At 34.1% G+C, this 23,439-nt stretch overlaps 1 protein-coding gene across 4 annotated transcripts; it reads right to left on the bottom strand.

The window, feature by feature from the left end:
* Positions 1-10,018: 10,018 nt before the first annotated feature.
* Positions 10,019-18,507, bottom strand: LOC133187904 (uncharacterized). 4 transcript variants are annotated; one of them, XM_061323299.1, is made up of 7 exons: positions 17,684-18,505; positions 17,468-17,542; positions 12,951-13,095; positions 12,423-12,568; positions 11,280-11,460; positions 10,925-11,036; positions 10,019-10,645 (listed from the first exon to the last, which is right to left on the bottom strand). In XM_061323299.1, the coding sequence occupies exons 1-7, from the start codon at positions 18,339-18,341 to the stop codon at positions 10,283-10,285; spliced, it is 1,680 nt and encodes a 559-aa protein (XP_061179283.1). In that variant the 5' UTR covers positions 18,342-18,505; the 3' UTR covers positions 10,019-10,282. The 4 variants fall into 4 exon arrangements, with proteins under 4 accessions (XP_061179283.1, XP_061179281.1, XP_061179282.1 ...); XM_061323297.1 differs by having other exon boundaries at positions 17,468-18,507; XM_061323298.1 differs by having other exon boundaries at positions 11,280-11,457; positions 17,468-18,507.
* Positions 18,508-23,439: the final 4,932 nt, after the last annotated feature.

Here is a 23,439-nt window from a genome sequence, read left to right as displayed (position 1 = left end):
AATGAAATAAAACAAAATACCTTGTGAGATGAAGATATGATGCCCCAAATCAAGCATAATAGGATGACATGGGATAATAAAAATAGATAGTTTAGCAGGGTTGGCCGGGAAATACCAGTGGTGGGAATTACCAGTGGTAAATACCGGTATTTCCCGTCCCGGGAAATACTACAAATTTTCTCTTAAGTGGGAAATACTGGGAAATACGAAAATGAAGTTTATTTGTTTCTTTAATTCATTCAATCTTATGCAAAATTCAGAAATAAAATAAATGTAAAAACAGATGAGTAATATTGAACGTGTCTCAAACTGCAATTTTACATATTCGGAGTGTATCACTACTCCAGGTCCCCTACCCATAAGCATTCTGTAGCAGTACATGTTTCCCTAGCAATATATTAAGAACAGAACTGAAGTTGTTTTAATTCAAGTTTCTTTTCAGTTTTGTAAAATTATTAAGTTTATTAATTATAAATACAAGAACAAAATAAACTTGTTTCAATCCTTCTATAAACACCTTAGTTATTACAATCAATCATGTTGTTTTAACAAATTGCTCTGGAAGGTTTTATGCTCCTATTTTGATCGAGAGATAATTACTTTGAGTAGAACTGAAAGGCTTCTTCTTATATATGATATTTACACCATACTCTACATTTACCAATTTTCTTAGTTTTCTTAGATCCTTCATTACTTACATAAAAACCCCAACTGGGATCTTTGGGACCTTTAAAGACTACATCAGACTCAAGCATGAAACACATAACACTCATGACTGGAATATGAAAAATAGTGTCATATGCATATAATTATATAAAATGAAATACTTGGAAACCAAACTATTTTGAATCAGGAACAGAGATACCGGTTAGATATTTTAGCCAATAAGGTGTCTATACCCTGACAAATATGATTAAAATTATGAAAAACATAGGTTATTTCTTATTTCCCAGTATTTCCCGGGAAATACCAGTAAATCCCGGGAATTACCAGTATTTCCCACTGTCCTGGGAAATACGAGTATTTCCCGGTTTTTTGCCAACCCTGTAGTTTAGTACTCAGTGATAAATCATAAATAGATCTATTTACTTGCCAATACTAATGTACTTCTATGAGAGGTTATCAAGAGGTTCGTGGACAAGCGCCATAAAATTAAAACCGCTTTAGGTACATCAATGCATTTTTAAACAATTAATTAGCATAATCTTTTCTATGTATATAATGAACCATAAATCATAAATTTTATTTTTTTAATAAATTGTTAATTTTTTTGTAAGCAACGGTATGTCCAGGCGGCGCAACCTCGAAGATGACGTTTTTTCACACTTCTTCAGCGTAGGTACCACTAGTATGGAGACCAAAAAATTCACTAGAAACCATTGATAAGCCTCACTCTATGGTTTCTTATAAAGATTATAAAAATGTGTAGTTGGATTTTCTTATTTAATTAAATCTCAAAAAGCATGAATTGAATCATAAACAATTAAGTCTTGTAAATGAAAATCAGCAAAATGTTGGACTATACATGACAAAATTCACAAATTCAAATCAAGTGATATAAGTGAAAATTCTGTTTAATAACATGACCGTATTTACATGTACAACCTTACTTTATTTTCAAAAGTAATTTTTAAATAAAATAAAAACTTGTAGAACCCTTCCCCAACTGCTTTTTTATATTTGTTTTGTGAAAAATTTACTTTTTAATATCAGATGACAGGAAGGCACGGTCCTGCAACACGTGCAGTGATAAGCTAACTGCTTATAAATCACGGGTGTCGTCCAATACACACTAGCTATAATGTAAACTCCTATGTACCTTTGAACTTGTTACCGAGAAAAACTCTTTAGATATGAGCATTTGTCATAAAAAAATCCTGTTAATTCACTCATGTGGTAGGACAAACTTGTTCCGTAAAATTTGCAATATTTACTTCATTCTCTAAGTTCTATGAAATTTTATTGTAAATTTATATGGAATGTCCAAACAGTTAATGGGTTGAAAATGACGTCAAAAGGAGGAATAGTTTCTTTTTCCAGCCTTCTATAAAGTTTTACCCCTGAAAAAAAAAAAAAAATAGACCTAAGAAATGTTTAAACGTGCTACATAGAAATAAAATGCATCCAGAGTACTTCTTTTTAAATGCCGGAAAAGATTCACAGAGAGGAGAGATGCGCAGCTAATGTCCTTTGTAGTCAGGGTGTCCAAAGTCAGTCACGTCGAAATGTGACGTTGATCATGTGTGATATATATTAAACTCAGACCAGAAAATTATGCTGGCATAATCAAGTGAGAAGTGTTCCTTGTGTATAGATTCATTCACTCTATATTATTTGCATTGAAATAAGCTGAAATAAGCTGTTAGTGAAATTGTAAAATCATATAAGCAAGACCAGTTCAAATTGTTATTTAACTACAGGGAATCTCATCAAGTAGAGTGTATGAAATAGATGGAGCGGACATTGAGAAAAAATGACGTTGTCGGACTTCAAGAAACTAAACAGCGACAGCGCCGGGTGATCATATAATGTCTTTTTTATTTAATGATAATTTGGCAAATTATCAACGTATCACGCTAAAATTTTCAACACTTCTTAAACTTTTGTTGGTTAATATTCCTTAAGAATTTTTAAGAACAGACTACATAGTATTAATTTTATCACATCAGTCCACGAACTTTTTGATAACCCCTCGTATATACATGTCACTATCACTATGCAGACTAAATGATACAGTTATACACTGTAGTACTTTTAAAGAACATTGAGAGAACTCTTCACATTCCTTAAATTCACACATAGGCCTTTCTTGGTCTTCCACGAATATATAATGTACATGTACAAACTTAAGGTAATTTTGTCTCATTTTTATTTATTTACTATTTACAAGTCTATCTGATCAAATATTTTTTTTAATTATCATATATTAAAAATTCATGATTGAAGAAGAATTTCAAAGTTTTAATGCATTTTCACTATATAATCTATAGGAACCCTCCTTAACAACAAAAACCTAACCCAATGGCTATGAATTTCACAATTTTGGAAGAGATATCCTTGCTCATGAAAACCATACACTTAGTTTGTTTGCTTATTTCCAGGGCCAGAGAAGATTTTTGAAGAATGAAATTAATGTGTTTTTACTATCTGATCAACGTTGCACAACCTGACACAAGAACCCATGACCCAAGTGGAATGAATTTCCCACTTTGGAATTGGCACCCTTGCTTATCATAATCATGCACTTAGTTTGTTTGCTTAATATCCAGGAGCAAGAGAAAATTTTCAAAGAAAAACACATTTTAACTATATAATCAATAGAGTCCCGCCTAAAACCAGAACCCCTGTCCAAGGGGCCAGGAATTTCAAAATTTCTAAAGAGGCACCATTGCTCATCATTACATGTACCTATGCACTATGTATGTTTTCTTAATACCAAGGAGTAGAGATAAAGATCCCCCCCCCCCAAAAAAAAATGCATTTTCACTATATGATCAATAGGACCCCGCCCTAACACTAGAACCCCTGACCCAGGAGCCATGTATTTTCACAATTTTGGATGGCGCTTCCTTGCTTATCATTACCATGCACCTGGTTTGTCTGCTAAATATACAGAAGGAGGGAATCGAAGAATTAAGCTTTTTGAAAAAAAAGTATTCATTTTCACCATATGATTAATAGACCCCCCATCTAACTCCAGAACCCCTGACCCAGGAGCCATGAATTTCACAATTTTTGTAGAGGGCTTTATGCTTATTACAGTCAGGCCAACAGGTTAATTACTTGATGTCCAGGAGTAAAGAAGAATATTTTTAAATAATGCATTAATTATGATGGTCTAAGCCCACGCCCCAGGGGGAAGGGACCATGAAATTCACAATTTTCCCCCTTTACCCATAAATGCATGCTATATGCCAAAAATGGTTGAAATTGGTTCAGCGATTCCAGAGAAGAAGCTGAAAATGTTCAATAGTAACGCACGAACGAAAACAGAAATAGGTCATATGAGTGACTATTTTGATCTAGATACAGTGAACAGAAAAAAAAATCTACTTTCAACTTAATTTTTTCACACAGAAAAATTCTCCCTCTTTGCACTTCCCGCCGATAAATCATGTCATGTGTTTATTTTACTAACATTCTTGGAACTAATAAGCAAAATATTAAGTGATCGTGATTTCATTATATTACAAATAGTATTTTTACACTTGAAGTGTCTGATAGAATACAAACATAGACTAAACACAAATATCATTCTTCCGAAACTTAAATTACCAAAACATTGAAAAAATAATTATCGCTACAATTAACACAGAAACTTTGGAGACTGGAATTATACGCTATAAGTACAGGCAGATGGGGGTGGTGCAGCATTTCTTTCTGATGAAAAGAAGGTGGGGGGGGGGTACAAAAAACTTATGGAGCAAAAAAAAAAATCGTTAAGAACTATATACTGCCGCTATATGACCTACACGAACATGTACATATGCACGTACGACTTCCCCGGCCCAGGCATGAACTGGTACATGTGGCAAGTTACAATGTAATACATAATCGTTGAAGGAGATTACAACTTTCTCAATCCAAAATCCCTAGGAAGGAAATAGCTATATCTGGTTGAGGGAAGAGAAATATTTATCTTTCAATGTCATGTGCTATTCCCTGATAAAAAAAAAAAAAAAACACACCCATCATTTGATCTAAAAATCCATTCGATAACACATAATAATATATAATGTACATGCATAAGGCTGAGATGAAGGCATGTCATTCGGTTTAAAAACTGCGAATCTTTTTAAAATTATTTTTAATAACTTAATAAGCACTATCCATTGATGTCATGAAAAGCTTGTTAATTACGTATGTTTGAGTTTAGGCTGGGAGCTACAGGTATGTACATGGTCGTAGGAACCGGGGAAGGCACGGGGGGCCGTGACCCCACCCCCCAAATAATTTTGCCGATATATGGATATTAACTATAGAAAACATAGCTGCCCCCTCAATAAAAATGTCTGATGACCTTTTTTTTTCTCCCCCCCCCCCCCGAAAAAAAAAACTGAGATTGCTTCCTACGGGCCTGATATAATAAGCTAAATTCTGTTTTTAAAAAAGGAAAGAAAATCAAAAAATGATGACATGTCACTCGATGAGCATGAAATATATTTTCCTCCCAAAATTAAGAGATATTAAGCCTCTTCGATTCGAAACGTTGAAAGAAGTCAGCAGTCGTTTACAATTACCTATCATTTGGCAGCCTTAAACGCTTTGCTGTATTCACGTCTACTTGTGTTTCCGCATCTTCCTTGATTTTCCGGAACGACTTTACCGGTCCCCAGAAAAACGCGCTAAAATATAGTGTCTCCGTAGGCGACTTCAGTATATATGAGATCGAGTGAGCGATCGAAAAAAATTAAAAGTATGAGGTTTTTAGCCTTTTTGACCCCAAAATCGAATTCTACGGTTAAAAGTTTAGTTTAAAACTTCGTTCTTTAAACGAAGTTTTTAACCAAGTTTTCTGAAAAAAAGTGGTTAATATTGTTTATTCAGTGAAAAGGAGACGAAAAATAATTGTCAACGAAGCGCGTGCGGCGCATGCTTAGTGCCGTTTCTTTCGTACTTAGCCATTTTTTCATGTAAACAAACCAAAGAGATTCGTGAAAGCTGAATTTAGATCTTGCAAAAAATACAGATATGCAACTGAATTTCTTAATTTATCTAAAAAAAAAACAACAAACAAAACAAACAAGAAACTAACCCTAATCCCTCGGATGGTATGCGAGGACTAACCCAAATCTCCCGGGCGGATGCTAGACTATCCCATTTGCGAGGACTAACCCTAATCTCTGGGATGGATGCGAGACTAACCCTAATCAGTTGAAAACTTGTGCAAGGACTAACCCTAATCTCTCAGGTGGGTGCAAGACTAACCCTAACCAGTCAAAACATGTGCAAGACTAACCCTTATCAGTTGAGTGACGTAAATCTTACGTCATAGTGCAATGAGCGCGCGGATCTTGCGGATCTGGGGACCGGTAAAGTAAAGTCTACCCGATTTTCCTTGATTTGGGTGGCATTACAACCCGATGGCAGCGGATATTTGTTTCTCAGCTACGTTAAAGGAAGGCCTGAGTTCACATTAGTGATGCACCGTATGAGAAGTTTTATTGTGACGTCATTAAAAATTTAATAAGCGACAAAAATCTATTTAACCACATACTGATGCGTAAATAACAACTTGCATTCATTTATCTTATCAATTATTTATAAAAGCTTGTAAAATCACAACATCTGATAACAATACTGCCGAGTTATTAGAAGCAAATCTTGTGTCATATATGACGTCACTAGCCTTGACTTGACGAAGTACAAGTGATCCAGAGGAGTGGATCCATTGGTTTAATAATTACAAAAATGCTTAAATAAATATAAAACATTCGCCAATGTTTAAATCTAATTAATAAAATTAAAAGGAAATAATTTATTTAAAACAATAATGTAGACTATTAATTTATGTAGGTGCTATGGAGCTCTACATAGACAGAGAATGTAAAGAATATCCCTAACACGATACGTGTAACAGTATGCCTGATTAACCTCAAAAGTGCAAGGGCATAGACTAAGACTGTTTGAGCTGAAATATGGAATATCAATTGCTTATATTATGTATATTTTGAAAAGTGCTGGGAGCTGATTCTGGTCGGCATAACATTATTTTTATCCATGACAGAATTTAAGCGAAGTGGAAATTTTGATCTATTATACATATTTTCGGCATAATTACGAGTCTTTCCGAAACAGCTCAAAGTAGCTCCCAGCACTTTTCGGGAAGCCGATGTTTACAAATCTTTTTTAATATGTATCAATATTTTTCTCCAAAAACATGCGTATGCCCTTGCACTAGCCTCATTTTCTACATTCTGCTCAACAATTCTATTTTTATACCAGTCACGTGACACACAGCTGATACATGCGATGTAACTGGTACTGAGTAAGCCACAAACCTATCCATTATGGATATCTATATTACCTTTCCTAAATGTTTACAGTTACTTTGTTACAAAGATTTTTAAAAATAATACCTATTAAGAATGTACCAAGATCGCATTTTCCATTTCCTTTCTTAACATAGCTGAGTTGTTTGTTTGTTGTTTAGCGTCCCTCTCGAGAATTTTTCACTCATATTGAGACGCAACCACTTGCCAGTGGAGGGCTGCAAATTTATACCTATGCTCGGCACTCAAGGCCATTGAGCAGTGAGGGACCTTTTTCGTGTCAACACCGGTCTCATCTGAAGGGCCGGTCTCCACGTCACGCAGTGGATTCGAACCCGCGCGGATTTTTGTGACAAAAAGTACAGTTTGGGCTTTATTGTGCCCTAAAAATTTAATGTTTTCAAAAAGTAATGGAATTGGCTTAAATATGAGTTGAGTATATGAATGTGAAAAATCATGAAAGAATACGGCATGAAGGAGGACCATTCTGGAAATATATATGACGTCATTAATTTGGTACATTTCTAAGTTTTTAACAGAAAAAGCCTCAAAACGACTCATTTCTGGGGTTATTTTCCTTAAGAAAATATTCTCCACAGTTGTCGCCCACTACAATTTTTGGATATGTTGTGTAAAATCCTTTGAAAAATCATATTTCTGAAAATCTTTGTGGGCGATGCATGTGCTCTATATTATCTGAGAGAAAAATTCATTGAAAATTGATGTCTTCTGCAACTTTTAAAGAAAATACGGGAAAATGCACAAGTTTATGACGTCACAATTAGCCTTTAGGAAGTCATATTATGAGAAAAATGATTTTTATATTCTTACTGCATGGAATTTCAACAACTCAGAAAGCATGAGTTTTAATTTCTTACATCACTTTCATATTGAAAAATACTGAGCAAGATTTGTATTGAAACTGTACCTTGTTCTTTCCAAAATGTCTGCCCTTCTAACCCTTCTGCTATTGTCTATGAAAATCGGTTTCATTAGGTTCTTGATTATATTGCATAATCTATGTAAAATTTACAGTCTCAAGAATATTTTACTAGTACCAAGAACGCACGATTAATCGCCCTTGCACTGGTATTAAAATCATTTATCACAATATGGTGATAAATGTAATTACTTATATGCATTATTCACATGAAAGTTCCTCTACGTTGGAATTACATGTACCAACTTTATTGTTGAAAAGGTCAACTTTAAAGTTGGAATTTCCAACTTTAAAGTTGGAATTTCCAACTTCGAAGTTGGAAAAGCCAAGATTAAAGTTGGAAAATCAAACTTTAAAGTTGGATTAATAATTTCTCTCAGAAGAAGATAAGTGAATAGAAACCTGCCCAGTATGAGATCACTTGAACAAATGGTCCATAATTTTACATGTGGTAAAAGATACCCTTGCTTATTACAACTTTGTACTCAGTTTGCCTCCTAGATGCGCAGGAGCAGAGCAGAAGATTTTCAAAGAGTTAATGCATTTTCACAATATATTAAATAGACCCTCCCAACACAAAACTCCCTGACCCAGGGGCCATGAATTTCATAACTTTGGAAGAGGGATCCTTTCTCATCATAACACAAGTTTGTCAGTTCAATACCAAAGGGCAAAGAAGAAGATATTTAAAGAATTTAATATGCATTTTCTCAATCTGGACCATATAAAGAGCCCCACCTTGACACAGAAACCCCTGACCCAGGGGCATGAAATTAATAATTTTTAATGGCAAACTTGCTAATCATAACAATGCATTTCTTGCTACATTTGTAAATACACAGGAGCAGAGCAGGGATTTTTATAGAATTAAATAAATGCATTTCACTATATAATCAATAGAGCTTCGTCCAAGCATCAGAACCCCTGATCCTGGGGTCATGAAATTCAGGGTTTGAAAAGAGACACCCTTACTTATTATAACTTTGCACATAATTTGTTAGCTGAATACCCAGGAGCAGAGAAGAATATTTTTAGAGAAATGAATGTATTTCACTATTTTTATAATAACACTCCCCCTTTCCAACATAAGAGTCGCTGGTCATGGGGCCACAAATTTCACAATTTTGAAGAGGTACCAGTACCCTCTCTCATTATAACTACATACTTAGTTTGTTTCCTTAACACCCAGGAGGAGAAAAAAAAATAGCCAAAAAAAAAAAAAAAAAAAAAAGACTAATAGTAAATAAACAATGGAGTTCTGTCCTAACACCAGGGCAATGAAATCACAAATTTGGAATAGAAACCCTTGTTCAACATAATCACGTACCTAGTTTATTTTGCTCAATACCCAGGAGCAGAAAGAGGATATTCAAGGAAATAATGCATTTTCACTATATAATCAATATAGCCCTCCCCCCTCACTCCACAAGAAAACCTCTGACCCTGGGGCCATAAATTTCACAAATTTGGTAGAGGCACCATTGCCCATCATTACCATGCACCTAGTTTATCTGTTAAATATACAGGGGGATTAAGATTTTTAAAGAATGTATGCATTTTCACTATAAATCATTAGAATCCCAATCTAACTCCAGAAACCCTGACCCTGGAACCATGAATATCTCAATTTTGGTAGAGGGCTCAGTGCTTATTATAATCATGGCAACAATTCAGTTCCTTGATGTCCAGGAGCAAAGAAGACACACTAATTTTGATGGTTTCAGCCCCATCACCCTTCAAGCCCAGGAGGGAGGGGGCAGGGACCATGGATTTCATAAAATTTGTTCCCCATTACTCAAAGATACTTTATGCCAAAAATGGTTGAAATTGATTTAGCGGTTCCAGAGAGGAAGTGATTATGTTCAAATGTTATAACGGACGACTGACTACGAACCCCCTCCCCCCCCCCCCCCCCCCCAGATAGAATAGGTCACCTGATCAATGACTTAGGTGATCTAAAAAAAATTAAAGGAAGAAGATAGTGTGGCAGACAGACAAACGGATCAGGATAACAACAATATACCCAAACTTTCTTTTTAAATAGAAAGTGCGTGTATAAAAACAATTTGATTTACATGTACTCATTTATTTACGAAAAAAGCACCAAATACTATTCCTTAAAAAATCCGAGTTACCTTGTCGAATTTTAAATGTTACACATTACTTGACAATATATCAAATAATTTCTAAAATAAACATGTATGTACATTTATCACATATAAAAAAATAATAAATTAAAATGGATGGAGGGCATGCATGTAAAATCAACAAAAATTCATGTAATGCTACATGTACACTGTATCTGCAAAATGAAAATATGTTATGAATCATAAAAGAATGAAACAAGTGTTTATTTTTCCAGAACAAAGTAGGTATGATAATTGTCAGGGATTTTTTCTGTCGGTTTCCCAGATTCAGGTGTTATATAATCCCCGTCTGTAACTTCCGTTTCCGGTTTTTCAGGGTTTCGTGCAAGCTTATCATAAGGTTCAGCACTGTTTTCGTCATCAATTGAGACGGCGGACAGCGCATCGTATCCTGCTCTGTCGTTGAGGTTTTCCCTGCTGGCTCTAGGAGTAACATATCCGGCTCTGTCTTCATATACACCGTCAGAGGGCGCTGTAGGCAGTGGCCTACTTCCGGTGCTTCCCCCACTTCCTTCTTCTCTCTCAAACGTGGTTGTGTCATTGCTAACTCTGAAGGATCTCTGCAACTGGATTCATTAGATTTAATAGAAATGTGAATCAAACAAGCATGTTTATATTGGTTTCTACTATTTTATGATGACACTTGGGACATAAGAACTTCTGCTTCCCACGCAAAACAGAAGCTTTTAAATGTTTAAAAAATGGATATTTATCGAACATTTTGTCGTTTCTAAAATAACCTCTCAAGGTTTAGAATATGTGTCACTTATTAACAAATAATAAGTTATCTTAAATGGGTTCTAACACACTTCTTATGAAACTCAAACTGTGCCTTAACCACTTACGTGTTTCTCATCAATTTCTGCGTACACTTCCGAGTTGGTTCTCATGAAATCCTTGTAACGAGCGGATGTGGTCGGAGAACTTTGAAAAGCCACCTTGTCTTGAGTAGGAAGTCTAACAGAAAATCATTGCAAAAATTGACACTAATCACTTAAATTATTACTCTAATACTTAATCCAATAAATATCATTAAAAAATTTTTTTTTCCAAGTTTCCTTTCATTAACGTTCATTTTGTGTGGGTCCAATAGAAGTAATGTTGCATGCTCTAATGATTAAGTACAGATATGTGAAATTATCTTAAAGGTGGATTTATTTTGATTATCATGAAAATTCCTTATACAATACTGAAACCTACCGCGATCTTTTTCTTCGAACAAAGCAGGCTATCGCTACAATAAGAATGATGAAAAATAATCCACCAATGGCAGCCCCGATCACAGCAGACGTCGGTAAAGAGGTCTCAGATCCGGAAGAAGCCATCTGCCCTTGTCCGCCAGCGCCAGGGACGTGTGGGGCGGAAGGTGTTGTCCCGACTACTAGAACGAGACAGAAACAAAAATAGGACATTCGTACTGATAAAAATAAAATTGGCAAATCAAGGTGAAAGTAATGCTTCGCATTTTTTTTTTTGCGATAAAATAAGCCACTAGGTAAAGGTATCTAACTCCACTCTGTTAACAAAATTTAAGAAAATGTTGTGCTCATGTGTGAATTCATGTTTCAAGTTAAAACACAATCATGGCATTTTTCTTATCTGAACTAGGCCATTTCCGAGTAGCTTCCTGAATAGACGTGAATAAAGGAAATTACAATGGCAATAATTTGAGCTATGTTCAAACGAACAATTTAAAAATACATTTAAGGTAGTCCGATCCTCAGGTTCTGAAAATCAGCTTTTTAGTAATTGAAAATGCTCTCAAAAATATCTCTGATTTCACACAGTAACGTGAATTTACCCATGGTATTTCATCAAAGTTCATCATTACAGTTAATCATATTGAATAGGGAAAATTGTCTAATCTCAAATATATTTTCAGGAAATGCGAATAAAAACACCAGCTAGGCATTTTCAAATTAAAAATTGATTATAAAATATAATTTAGGATAAAAAAATATAGGTATCCAGGCATTTGGAGAAAATTGCGTCTTTTTTATATGCTTATACAATATTTTGGTTCTCTTTACTTTTTAAATAAAATGATAAATTTAAGAGTTATCTTTCCTGGCTGAGGATCGGATATCCTTAATGATACTTTCACTGGAGACTGTTTGACTGTTTTGTACGGAAGTTATTATCCCTACGTAATTTGTTTCAATTTCAATACATAAGTGTAAAAGTACAATTGAAAAGACAAGAATTTCAATCGAGCAATAAGCCAAAACTAACAACAACAAAATTGAAAACATTGAATTTTCCTCAAAATGATCGATCCAAACAAGTGTTTTAGAAAAATTAACTCTATGCATATGACGGATAAAAAAAAGCAAGACTAATTACTCGAATTTCCAGGGCAATGTTGTTTGTAGAATTTTTGGACCATAAGCAGCTCTTCATTTAGGTCTTTGTTGACAATTTCTGCCGCACTTTTGCACTGGTCTTTTGCCAATACCCTCGCCATACACACCAAGGATTGGTCAATTTGTCTGAAATAATGTCAAATTGTGCTTACAAAAACCGTGCAAAATCTTCATAATTCTCGTACATCTATCACTTATATTTTTCGATATATAACTGTGCATTCTGAAGAAGACACAAGCACTTTATATGTAACAACAAATGCTAACTGAATTTTTTTTCTTTCTAAAATTCAATAAATTAAGGGAAAAAAACCAAGATTCTATTTCTTGACTGTAAAATTTAATTTCATTGCAACAAACAAATTTGGAATTGGAAAAAAGTCATTTAAAGTTGTTACATCTCTTTCTTTTTCCATATGTCTGTTTTATTCTATTGACATTAACCAGCATTAAATCATCAAGTTTGTGAAAAAGAAATAAACTTTAAGGACAAGTTATTTTTCCTTACCCACAAGCCTCCGGAACATTTCCGACAGCGGGGCCCACATTTGGGGTCCCAGCCTCTGTAACCTCATCTATATCTTCCGGTAAATTCTCGAAACATTTGGCAGATTTTAGACAGCACTTGTAACCTCCCGGGGAATTTCGAAAATCTACAAAATAAACCAACACAATCAGTATAATTTTTTTTATGAATGCGGGAAAAATCATTTACCAGTATTTATGAACTGAATAGTGGACACAACTAATCCTTCGACACTGTTATCCTATTTTGTACATTGATCACTATAATATAACAATTGGTGTGCATACATCCATATTACTTATTCCACAAAGCAATAGAAGTCATTTTTTGTGACAAACACGCTTACCACCGAAGTCGTCTTTTTCACAGAGTTCTTCAACTAACATTGTTTAGAATTTTTTTTACATTGCCTCCACGGAAAATGACTTAAAAATGAACTCATCTCTGATGTAAAAACTCCGTGAAAAGCTCAAGGATATCATTTTAGTTACCTTTATAAATGAGTTTTTAGTTAATTGTAGACAAAAGGTGACAGGAGCTTTTGGGGCTTGTAGACAGATGCAAAATGTTTATTTCATTGTCAAGATTAATTATATGTTATATTCATTTCATAAACATCTATAAAAAAAAATAATGCACATCTCTCTCTCTCTCTTTCTTTCTCTCTTTCTCTCTCTCTCTGCGTGACTTTTGACTGTACACATCTACACATCAACCAAATATTTGCCCCTAAGCGATATGAACTTCCTTTTCTTGACGTATCACTCCTCATTTCATGGCGGCACACTAGCAATCAAAAACAGCTTTCTGTGTACAGTTAAGGACTGGCTTTGGTCAGTTTACCACGTATGAATCACAAACGTATTGGTACATATACACGAATATTGAAACATAATGAAATTGACCGTTTTCGTATCATTAAGAACAAAAAAATTTTTTTCATCGTAAGTCCTTATTAATGCCGCCATTTATTTTCTTTGTTGACAATATATTGTCATTATTTTTTTTAAACTTAGATTGAACATTAATAAAGACTAGACTGTTCTTAAAAACATTCTTCCAAGTCAAGACCAAAATCTGATTTTAAAAAATCCAATGAATGAATCGTCACAGTCATCACGCGAGGGATAACTTCTTTTTCACATCTAATGTATTTCCTATTCAGAATTGAGGACTCAAGGATGAATTAAGAAATGGAGGCTGACTTACAGCGATAAACCCCGCTCCATTGTCTACAGATCCACACTTTGTAAGATCGCAGCCGTCTAGCACTGAGCTGAATATTGGAGGTAGCGTTCAGCATGGTTATATTTAGTAAATGTCAAAGATTTCAGATTATTTTGTTTGTTTGATCTCCCATGACTCATTCAGGTAATTCAGAGATGGCCACAAAAAACGCGACTCGGCTGTGGTGGACAGGTTAGAGGAAAATGTCGACGTCATTAGATTACGCGTGAATAAGAATAGGGTTCTTGTGATGTATCAATTTCCTATGTCATTTACAATTTTCCATTATTTCTTGGTGTATGAACAATTTGACAAAATGATTTTTTTCAAAAGTAACAATAAAAAAAAATATATACATATAAAAAAAATAGTATGCTTTATAGTAAATGGTTTTGCGCGGGATTAGGCCTATTCTTTTACTGCTGTCAAAGTTAATTTGCTTGTAGTTGGACTGTAATTTATGACGATAATTTTTTTTCTTTTGGAATAAATCTTTCACTGTTTTATGTCTTGTCAAAATAAAATAAATGAGTCCTGTTAAATCTGTTGCAAGAAATGTTGTCTTAACATCTGATATAAATGAAATGCATGTTCCTGATCCTTTTAGATTTTTATCAAATAAATTTCAGACCTTAAACTTCAAACAAGGGAAATTAACATTTATTGTCTAGACAGAAACAGTCTATGTATCAACTCTGGCCAAATAAAAAAAGGAGAAAAAATATAGTTGCCAATTTCATATGCGAACAGGCAGTTCCAGATATCAAACTCCCTCATCCTTTACCTTGTGCACTTTCGTCTCCACAATCAAGCTTACTCCTTTTTCCGGATAAATATCCCGATCCCGACCCAGTTAAAGGAAGAGATTTTGGTCCCAGACCTCTGGCTTTCTCCGTTTTGTCTGAATTGGGATCCCCTTTTGTTCTGCCCAGGGTTTGATTTCCTGGTGATGGTGCATCGTTCTGTGGTATTAGGTTGTTTTGATTCGTATCCGTTTTTGGAGTGCCAACCTTTTCGGTTGTGTTTTCCTGTATTTTTACTTTCTCTCCAGACTGGTCAAATACGCGGGGACCCAGTACTCTTATCTTTTCTCTGGCCTCTGCCGGGACGTGGTTTCTCTGCGAAGCTCCTGGAATGAGATTGGAGTTCCGCAGGTCCCCCTGTTTACCAGGAACAGTCCTTGGAAACTTTTGTCTTCCATCTTTAAACGGTCCAAATTTTAAATTATTCCTGGTTTGCATTAGTTTTTTGTTCATCGGCAAGTCCACTGTCTTTTGTCTAAATATATCCTCTTGAACCTTTAATCCATCTTTAAACCTATGCATTGCTACGTATACATGTAACACGAAACGTAACTCCCTAAAGTCACAATACGTAAGATGTTCACTTTTTCAGAATAAGCAAGGTTTCACTGAACAATAATGTTTCGGCTTGAACACAGAGGAATACCGACAAGTAGCAACTGATGATGTCACTTGTACCTCGTTTATCAAATCCTGTCAAAATTCTGTCTGCATGACCAACACTCTTACCCTCAGCGTCACGATAACCAGCAATTATACTTAAACTCTCACCCTCACAAAAATTAACCTCAAAAACGCAACGTTCGCAATTAGATTTTTTTTTCTTTTTTTTACATTTTACTTTGATTCACAGGTTTCGAAGAAAGATGGTAAACATGTTTGATCATGTTTTGTTCCTTAGCATAGTTTGTTAGCCGTGTACAACATATGCCTTTGGGACATACGGTGTTATAACAGATTTGTAAAGTAATCCGTAAGATCTACTTGTAGATGTAGATATAGCACCGATTTTTTGATCAGCAAACAACATAATGATTTTTATTTTTTATACGCTATTCTAAATATATATATATATATATATATATATATATATATATATATATATATATATATATATATATATATATATATATATATATATATATATTATTCGCAGCTGATATGCGTCATTCATAAATAAGGAACCAGCATTATTTCATTTCGCAAATCTTTTTTTTATTCATACTTTTTTAAAATTGTTCTTCGAAGTTTTTTGTCTTTCTTTATTTTAACGAATCATTCATTTTCGTGTTAATCTGTTACTACATTGCTAGTCTAACAGTGAATGTAGGGCAAAGTAATCGTTGCCAAGGAATATACATGAAGTGTCATTGAATTTTGATGTGTGCAGATAATTAATAGCCAAACACAACAAACACACAAAATGCATAGTTTTATTTGTCAAAATATACCATGTTTGTATTTCAGTACTGACGATTTCTTGATTTATATACTAATTATAAGAATATGTAATATATAATATTTATTATTTACAAGGGAAGTTTCCTTTCTTTGGTTTTTTTTATTTGTTTTGTTTTTGTTTTTTATTTGTTTTTTTTTTTGTATGTTAGTTTGTTTTGTTTTGTTTTGTTTTGTTTTGTTTTTTTTTTTTTGGGGGGGGGGAGGGGGGGAGTACTTGTTTAATGCAGACTAGGAGTCTATTTGGGAGTACTGAATGTAATAAGTTTATAAACATCGTTCTACTTGTCTACGCCTATGAAAATAAAAAAAGGTAATTGTCGGTAATAATATTGCCTGTGGTGATTTATTACAATATTACTTTTAAGAATCTTGTAAGTTTTTGCAATGGATATGTGAATCGAGTAGCCCTAAGCGATATTAGTCTACATTATAAATAAATACAGCTTAAGTAGTTAATCATGTCATTTCCCATCTAAACAAACAGCAAATTATATCATTAATATCGAACATGGCGATGAGAGAAAGATAATGCAGTTACTACGAGAATTTATGGTACAACTTTTTATATGTAATCTAAGAATCCCAGCTAGAGATTCGGAAGTTTTACAATGTTGTTATAAAATACTTTGAAGAAAAAAGTGTTTTTCGACATGCAGTTTACCTTGATAGAAATCTAATTAATATATTAAAACTGTGCTATTTTTTTTTAAGTTTTTTTTTTCAAATTTACTTTTCTGCATTAAAATTAATGCAAGTTATCCGATCAGTTATTCTCACATTATATATCGACCACTGAACTGTCATTCCATAGGCGAATTCATTTTGAAGTTCAATTTATGCTGTATACTTCATGTTTCATGTTTATTTATAGTAGTGATAATCCGTAAATCATTCAAATCATTTTGCAAAATATTACTAAAACGGTTTTCAGATAAAGTACTTTTTAGACAAGCCCGTGATTACAGTTTGATATGGACAGAGTAATACCCTGCTATTGCAATTACTCACCTTCTATAGGACATTTCAATCTTCTCGCCTGTCTCCGTAACCACTTCCTTCTTCTCCTTTCCGCTGCCTTATCCACTACATTAATGACAATATTGATTTGAGTTGAGTCTGTGATGTTCTGGTTTGTAATATTTTTCAGATTTAAATTTATTTTGTCCTGTATATCTTTTGTTAAGTCTATTTGAGTTGGGGACGGGGTACTCGGTTTCAACATACCCTCTTGTCCGGTATCAACCCTCGAGGGGGTTGATGGAGAGACAGAGGAGTCCTGGAATCCATTGGTGGTTACAGACGGATTTTTTGTTGTGGAGACACTTGGAGTTGTAGGAAATTTGGTTGTACTAACATCTTCTTGAGGCGTCGTAGTGGTAGATGAGGAGGAACTCTTTGGGGATTTTGTTGTGAGTAAAATCAGAGGCGGACCTTTGTCCAACCAGCTACCGGGGGACTTTGTTGTAACAGACTCTGTGGAAGTGTCCCCATTATTTCCCTTGTCCGGCGATGGTACTGAGGGAGCAGTTGTTATAATATTTCCAGCCAAATCGAAAATTGGTTTCTTTGGTGCCTCGGTCACAATGTCACTTTTTACTCCATCATTCTGCATATTGGAATCATGGACAGAATTATCACTATTTTTATTTCTCTTCCTTTTGATTTTTTTCTTTTCTTTCCGCTCAGCCTTTTGAAATTTCTTTTTGCGTCGGCTGAACTGAGCGTTTTTGAAATCGGCCTCAGTTTCAACGTAGCCGATAACTGGCGCCAAAGAGGCCTTTGTCCGTTCTAGAAAGAGTGAGGGTGTCGAGGGCCGAGAGGATGAAGTGACCTCATCAGCGTCCATTAACAAAGACGTCAAGTCCAGCAAATTATTGTCCATTTTCCCCTCCAGCAAATGTTCTCACAATTATGATAAATGCGCGCACGCACCTGTTCAGACAAAAACAATACCAACAAACACTCTGGAAGCACTTTGTCTAATTTCACGTAAAGTTTGATCAATTCATCTTGTTGACACCTTTATAGAACTGACTTTCCTCCCACAAATATTCCTCTCAGTCTCCGTCCTATATTTTTGGGATGACTCTTTAAGTGAGATGGTGTCTATGAATTAGCGTAGTGATAACATCTGATCTATGATTGCCGCAATGATAACTCATTGCATATCGTGACGACATTACCGAAGTTTGATGGATGACCAAGGACACGCATCGCTGACCAGTGAATTTCTTCGTGCAAGATTTCTAAGGGTTTTTTTCTATTCAAGTGGCGACTGTCAGTTTTCGCTTCGCATCAACGGGCGTACTTCTCAGACATCGCACCGTGGAAATGACGTAAGAATTTGACACCAAAACATAAATATTTACACAGTAAAGTACTACATTGCGGGGGAGATTAAAATTTATAACGCAATCATAACACAATAAATTTCTGAAATTTTTTCAAGCACAAACATATTTACAACTTTGGAAACTCCCATGTACATGTAATTCATGCATATGATTATTATGATATTATACTTGCAATGTCATGTAATATTAACTTCTATGTGCATTGTGCTAAGATTTATTTTGGTTCTTATAAGAATCCATTCAGTAGTCAATTTTACAGCTACATCAGATTAAACAAGTACAATTTTTTTTTTCATATTTGCATTTGCATAGTCCTGATATAAATATCTATATATTATATCTTTTTTTAATTTCTTAAAAACATTATAACTAGACATTTTCTTATCCTTTTTTCTTGGTCTAAATAAAAAGAAAAGTGTAATGGATATACCTTTTCCATCCTAAGGTCTATATTGCAGATTTTTATATTAAGAAAAAAGGACATATATGTCATGTAGGACGCTAACCCAATCATTTCTTTGAGGTTCATATTTTTGTAATGTAGGGGCGCGTTCTGTGTCCTTACCACAGGCACTTGTTTCGGTAATAAATTTTAACCCATAGTATAATAATTATTATACTATGGGTTAAAAAATTATTACCGAAACAAGTGCCTGTGGTCCTTACCCTTTGTGACCCTCTCCTTCCCAAACATGATGATGTTTCTGATTAGACTGCAGCCCTATATTTCTTCTGTGCAGCAAGACGGCCAGTTGTTATTTGTTACGTACAATAAGTGATCTTCGCTTAATTTCAGACTTTGTTTGCAAAGTTCATTTTTCACTGGGAAGATTCGCTTGTGCTAGTGATTTGGAGAATTCATGATAGTACGTGGTACCTTGTGCTGTATTTTATGTGGGTGGTTAAAGGATGATTGTCTTTATATGCCGATTGAAAATGGTGGGAATTGAAATTGTTGTTCTAACTGAACTATTTTTTCTAGTTCCTTATGCAAAAAGTGGTAACCTTTTATCCTTTTAGAATCTTGTACGATTCTTATTAGCTTTTCAGCGGAAAGGCGTATAATTTATTACAAAAAGTTATATTGTACATGTTGCATAATTACTAAATAACTGAACAAGTGGAAATTGACTAGCATGTTATTCATCTGACTACACCTATCGGGTCAATGGATCCCAAAAAAATAATTTTAAAATTACCAGGGTCTTAACTTAGAATTGCATTCGTTTTGATACAGTTGTATACCGGGGTATCTCTTGCTCAAGGCGAAGTTGAGAGAGTTACTAAATTATAATGTTTTTTTTTTTTTTTAAGAAAAAAATTTCTTGATAAACCTCGAAGAAAAAAATACATTAACTTTTTCACTTCATTGGTTGGTCAGCAGTTTGTACATCATAAGCATGATATTTAACAACCTACAAATACAAGTAACAAAAATCCACTGGAAATTAATTTTTCTGAAATCATGTGCGCAGAAAAGTTAGAGTTTTTATCTTCACTTTGGAATCGAAGTACACCCTGATTAGACCATAAAATGTGTCTATAACTAGACACATTGTACAGATGTATATGTAGATTTATAATTTCTATAATGGTCATTATATTCCTGTGATGAAACATCGTAAAAATGAAAGCACATGGCCGTAGGAACCGGTGGATGGGGGGGGGGGGTAATTTTGCCGATTTGTATGTATACATGTATATAGTATTTAGGTAAAAAGCTCCTTTATGGATGTGCCCCTCAGTAATTACGTCTAATAACTTCTTTTTTTTCCCTTTTTTTTTTTGTTTCAGGGAATTTATGTTTCGTAGTGCCCACCCAACTGAAAATAGTGCCCACTCAAACTGAAAAAGTTTGGTTGTGCCCAAAACTGAAATTGCTTCCTACAAGCCTATAGAATTCTGAAATGGAGCATATCCAGATAGTTATTCATTTTTTATGATCAGACATAAAAAAGAAAACTTTACAAATTATATAATTTCCTTATTTCCTATTATTGCATTTCACAGTGCATGTTCACTAACGCAATGTAATATTTTGCGGAAATAAATGCATTTATAATCTAATTATGAAAATTGTAATTATACTTAACGGCGTTATAGAGACACTTTTATTTGCTTCCTTGAAGCAATCATCCTTTTTTTTCCACAATGAAATGTGATTAAAATCAAGAATAGATCGACAAGATGTGAAGTAACGAAACAAAAATATCATGGAATGGTAAGGTTCATGAGAAACGTTGTTATGCTTTAAAGACGGTGCCGATTCTTTGCAACTTCATCCATTAGCCTTGCAAAACTGTGATACGTGGGGTCTTCATTTTTATAACACCATTAAGACAGAGATATGATTACCCCATAGTGGTGTTGCATCATTTACTTATCAAATGAAAAGTTGTGAAGATAGAACAAGCAAAGGAACGTTTTTTTATGATGGTGAGCAATTGTAAACAAATTGTCTGACATGTTAGGATCAGAGCATCCACAAAGACAATAGTTAAAAGTCTTCTATTAACAAAGATCGGTATTATCTGTTATTGAAACGTTCACCTGAATGTTAACTGTTAACAAGCTCTAAGATCATATTTCGAAGATTTGTGGCCTTTGTAATTATGTTTATTGAGAAATGTAATTGAGATCCAAGGTAAACACGAGTTTAATTATTAAACAGTAGTTTAATGGAACAGTTACTACAGTACCGAAATTACGTTACTTCCAGCAATTATGTAAAAAAAATTCAAATTATATAAGAATGCCTTGTGATAATTATCATTCAACAGGAATAAAGTTCAATCCAATTTCATGAATTTAAAGCATTTTACCTTTTTATTTTTTATTTTTTTTTTATCAAGAACTAGATAAAGAATTGTTGAGACTTTATCTTATCAATACAGTTTCAAACGGTGGTAACGGCAGAAATCGTGTGTCAACACGATAACTGATTTATTTGGAAGGTGAAATCGCATTACTTAGCCCACCCTGTGTAAAATTTCTACTGTTAACCGTGCCAGTTGCATAACATTAATGCCAAACTTATTTTCAAAGTCTGTTAACGATTCATTAATTGAGGTGCTGAAACTCCCACCTACAGCTCCGTAATGATCGATGTTGTATATATCTTTATATTCTTATTTTTGTGCTAATGCGTCACCGTCAGATATAGTTTGTATAAAAATTTCATTCCAAATTACACATTAGAATCACATTAGCTTAGATCTTTGTCAAGTCGTTTGCTATTTTCGTCTTTGTTGAAAAACATCGCAAGACTTTCTTAATTTTGAATGGAAAATTCTGATACAAAATAGACAATTTGACTGTTACTGTATAATGTTTACAAGCATTCCTATTAGTAAAAAATGCAACATTGACGAATGGAATTTGTTATTCAAATTTGTGTGAATGCAATCTTTAATAATTTTATTATCAGATCTTTTTTCTTCGCTAGGACAAGAGGCGTACAGGCCACATTGCTCACCTGTATAGGGTTTGTCCCACTATTCTTCATTACGTTTTCTTTTCGAACTTCATTCACATGAAAGTTTTTACAGCATATTATATAAAATTAGATCCAATGTTACCCCAATGTCAATAATTAAAAGAAAACTTTAATCCACACAGATTTGGAATGTTTTGCCCTGCTACTCTAGAAAAGATTTTTTTTACATTGATTTCTTTTACTTTCCTTCGCAAAACTTTCATTCCCTTTTTTCCGTCACACCCTATCTTCAGGGGCAATAATTGGAACAAACTTTAAGTGCTATTCTTTTTGGCCCAGTGGTTCTTGCGGAGAAGATTTCTAAATGATGCTATCAAATTTTCACAGTGTCTTTACAATCCTCTCTTGAAAGTGAGCGTGGCCTTTCAACTGACTAAACTTAAAGCCCCTTCATCAAAAGATGCTCTGTGGCAAGTTTGGTTGAAAATGTCCAAGTGGTTTTGGAAAAGAAGATTAAAATGTGAAAAGTTTGCAAAAAACTCGGCTTATGACGACAACGACAGATAACGGAGAAAATTTGACCAGAAAAGTTCACTGAAGTCTTCGGCTCAGGTAGGCTAAAACGTTTTGTCCTATATTTTTCAGTTTACATGATAAAAGAATAAGGAAATTATTCCTGTATAGCTAAATTATGTAATATTTTAAGTGAAAAACAGATTGCTTCATTGCAGTGGAGAATATATTAACTCCTCCTCGTACACAGCAGCCTTTTCTTGTGCTTAAAATGAAAGTTTCATTTCAAACAAAACAAGTAAGATTGATCGAAAGCATCAAATTGGCCGCAAACAAAATCAAGCATTTAATAAAAATTACTTTCACAAGTAGGCGTCCAAGGAAGGTGCAAGATTTTCTAAGTTGAAAGAGTGAACATTTTTATTTCATACTGTCTACTGTCTTAAAAGCAAGAAAGTTAAATTAAATATTTTTTTTTTAAATGTTTAAATTGAAAGATAAATAGACATGGTACATATTTTCAGTACATTTGTTAATCAAATTGCTTCATCGATAGTCAGGGGTAAATGATGGTATTGTTTCGAAGATATTGATATTCAGATCTCCAGATGACAAAAAAGATAAACCTTCCACGTGCTGATACTCTGGTATTTTTCACGTGTTAATGCCGATGATTT

Source organism: Saccostrea echinata, unplaced genomic scaffold (genome assembly GCF_033153115.1).
Source record: "Saccostrea echinata isolate AGI-Se365-2 ecotype Australia unplaced genomic scaffold, CSIRO_AGI_Sech_v1 ptg000015l, whole genome shotgun sequence".
NCBI lineage: Eukaryota > Metazoa > Mollusca > Bivalvia > Ostreida > Ostreidae > Saccostrea > Saccostrea echinata.
This window is presented reverse-complemented; position numbering and strand designations above follow the sequence as displayed.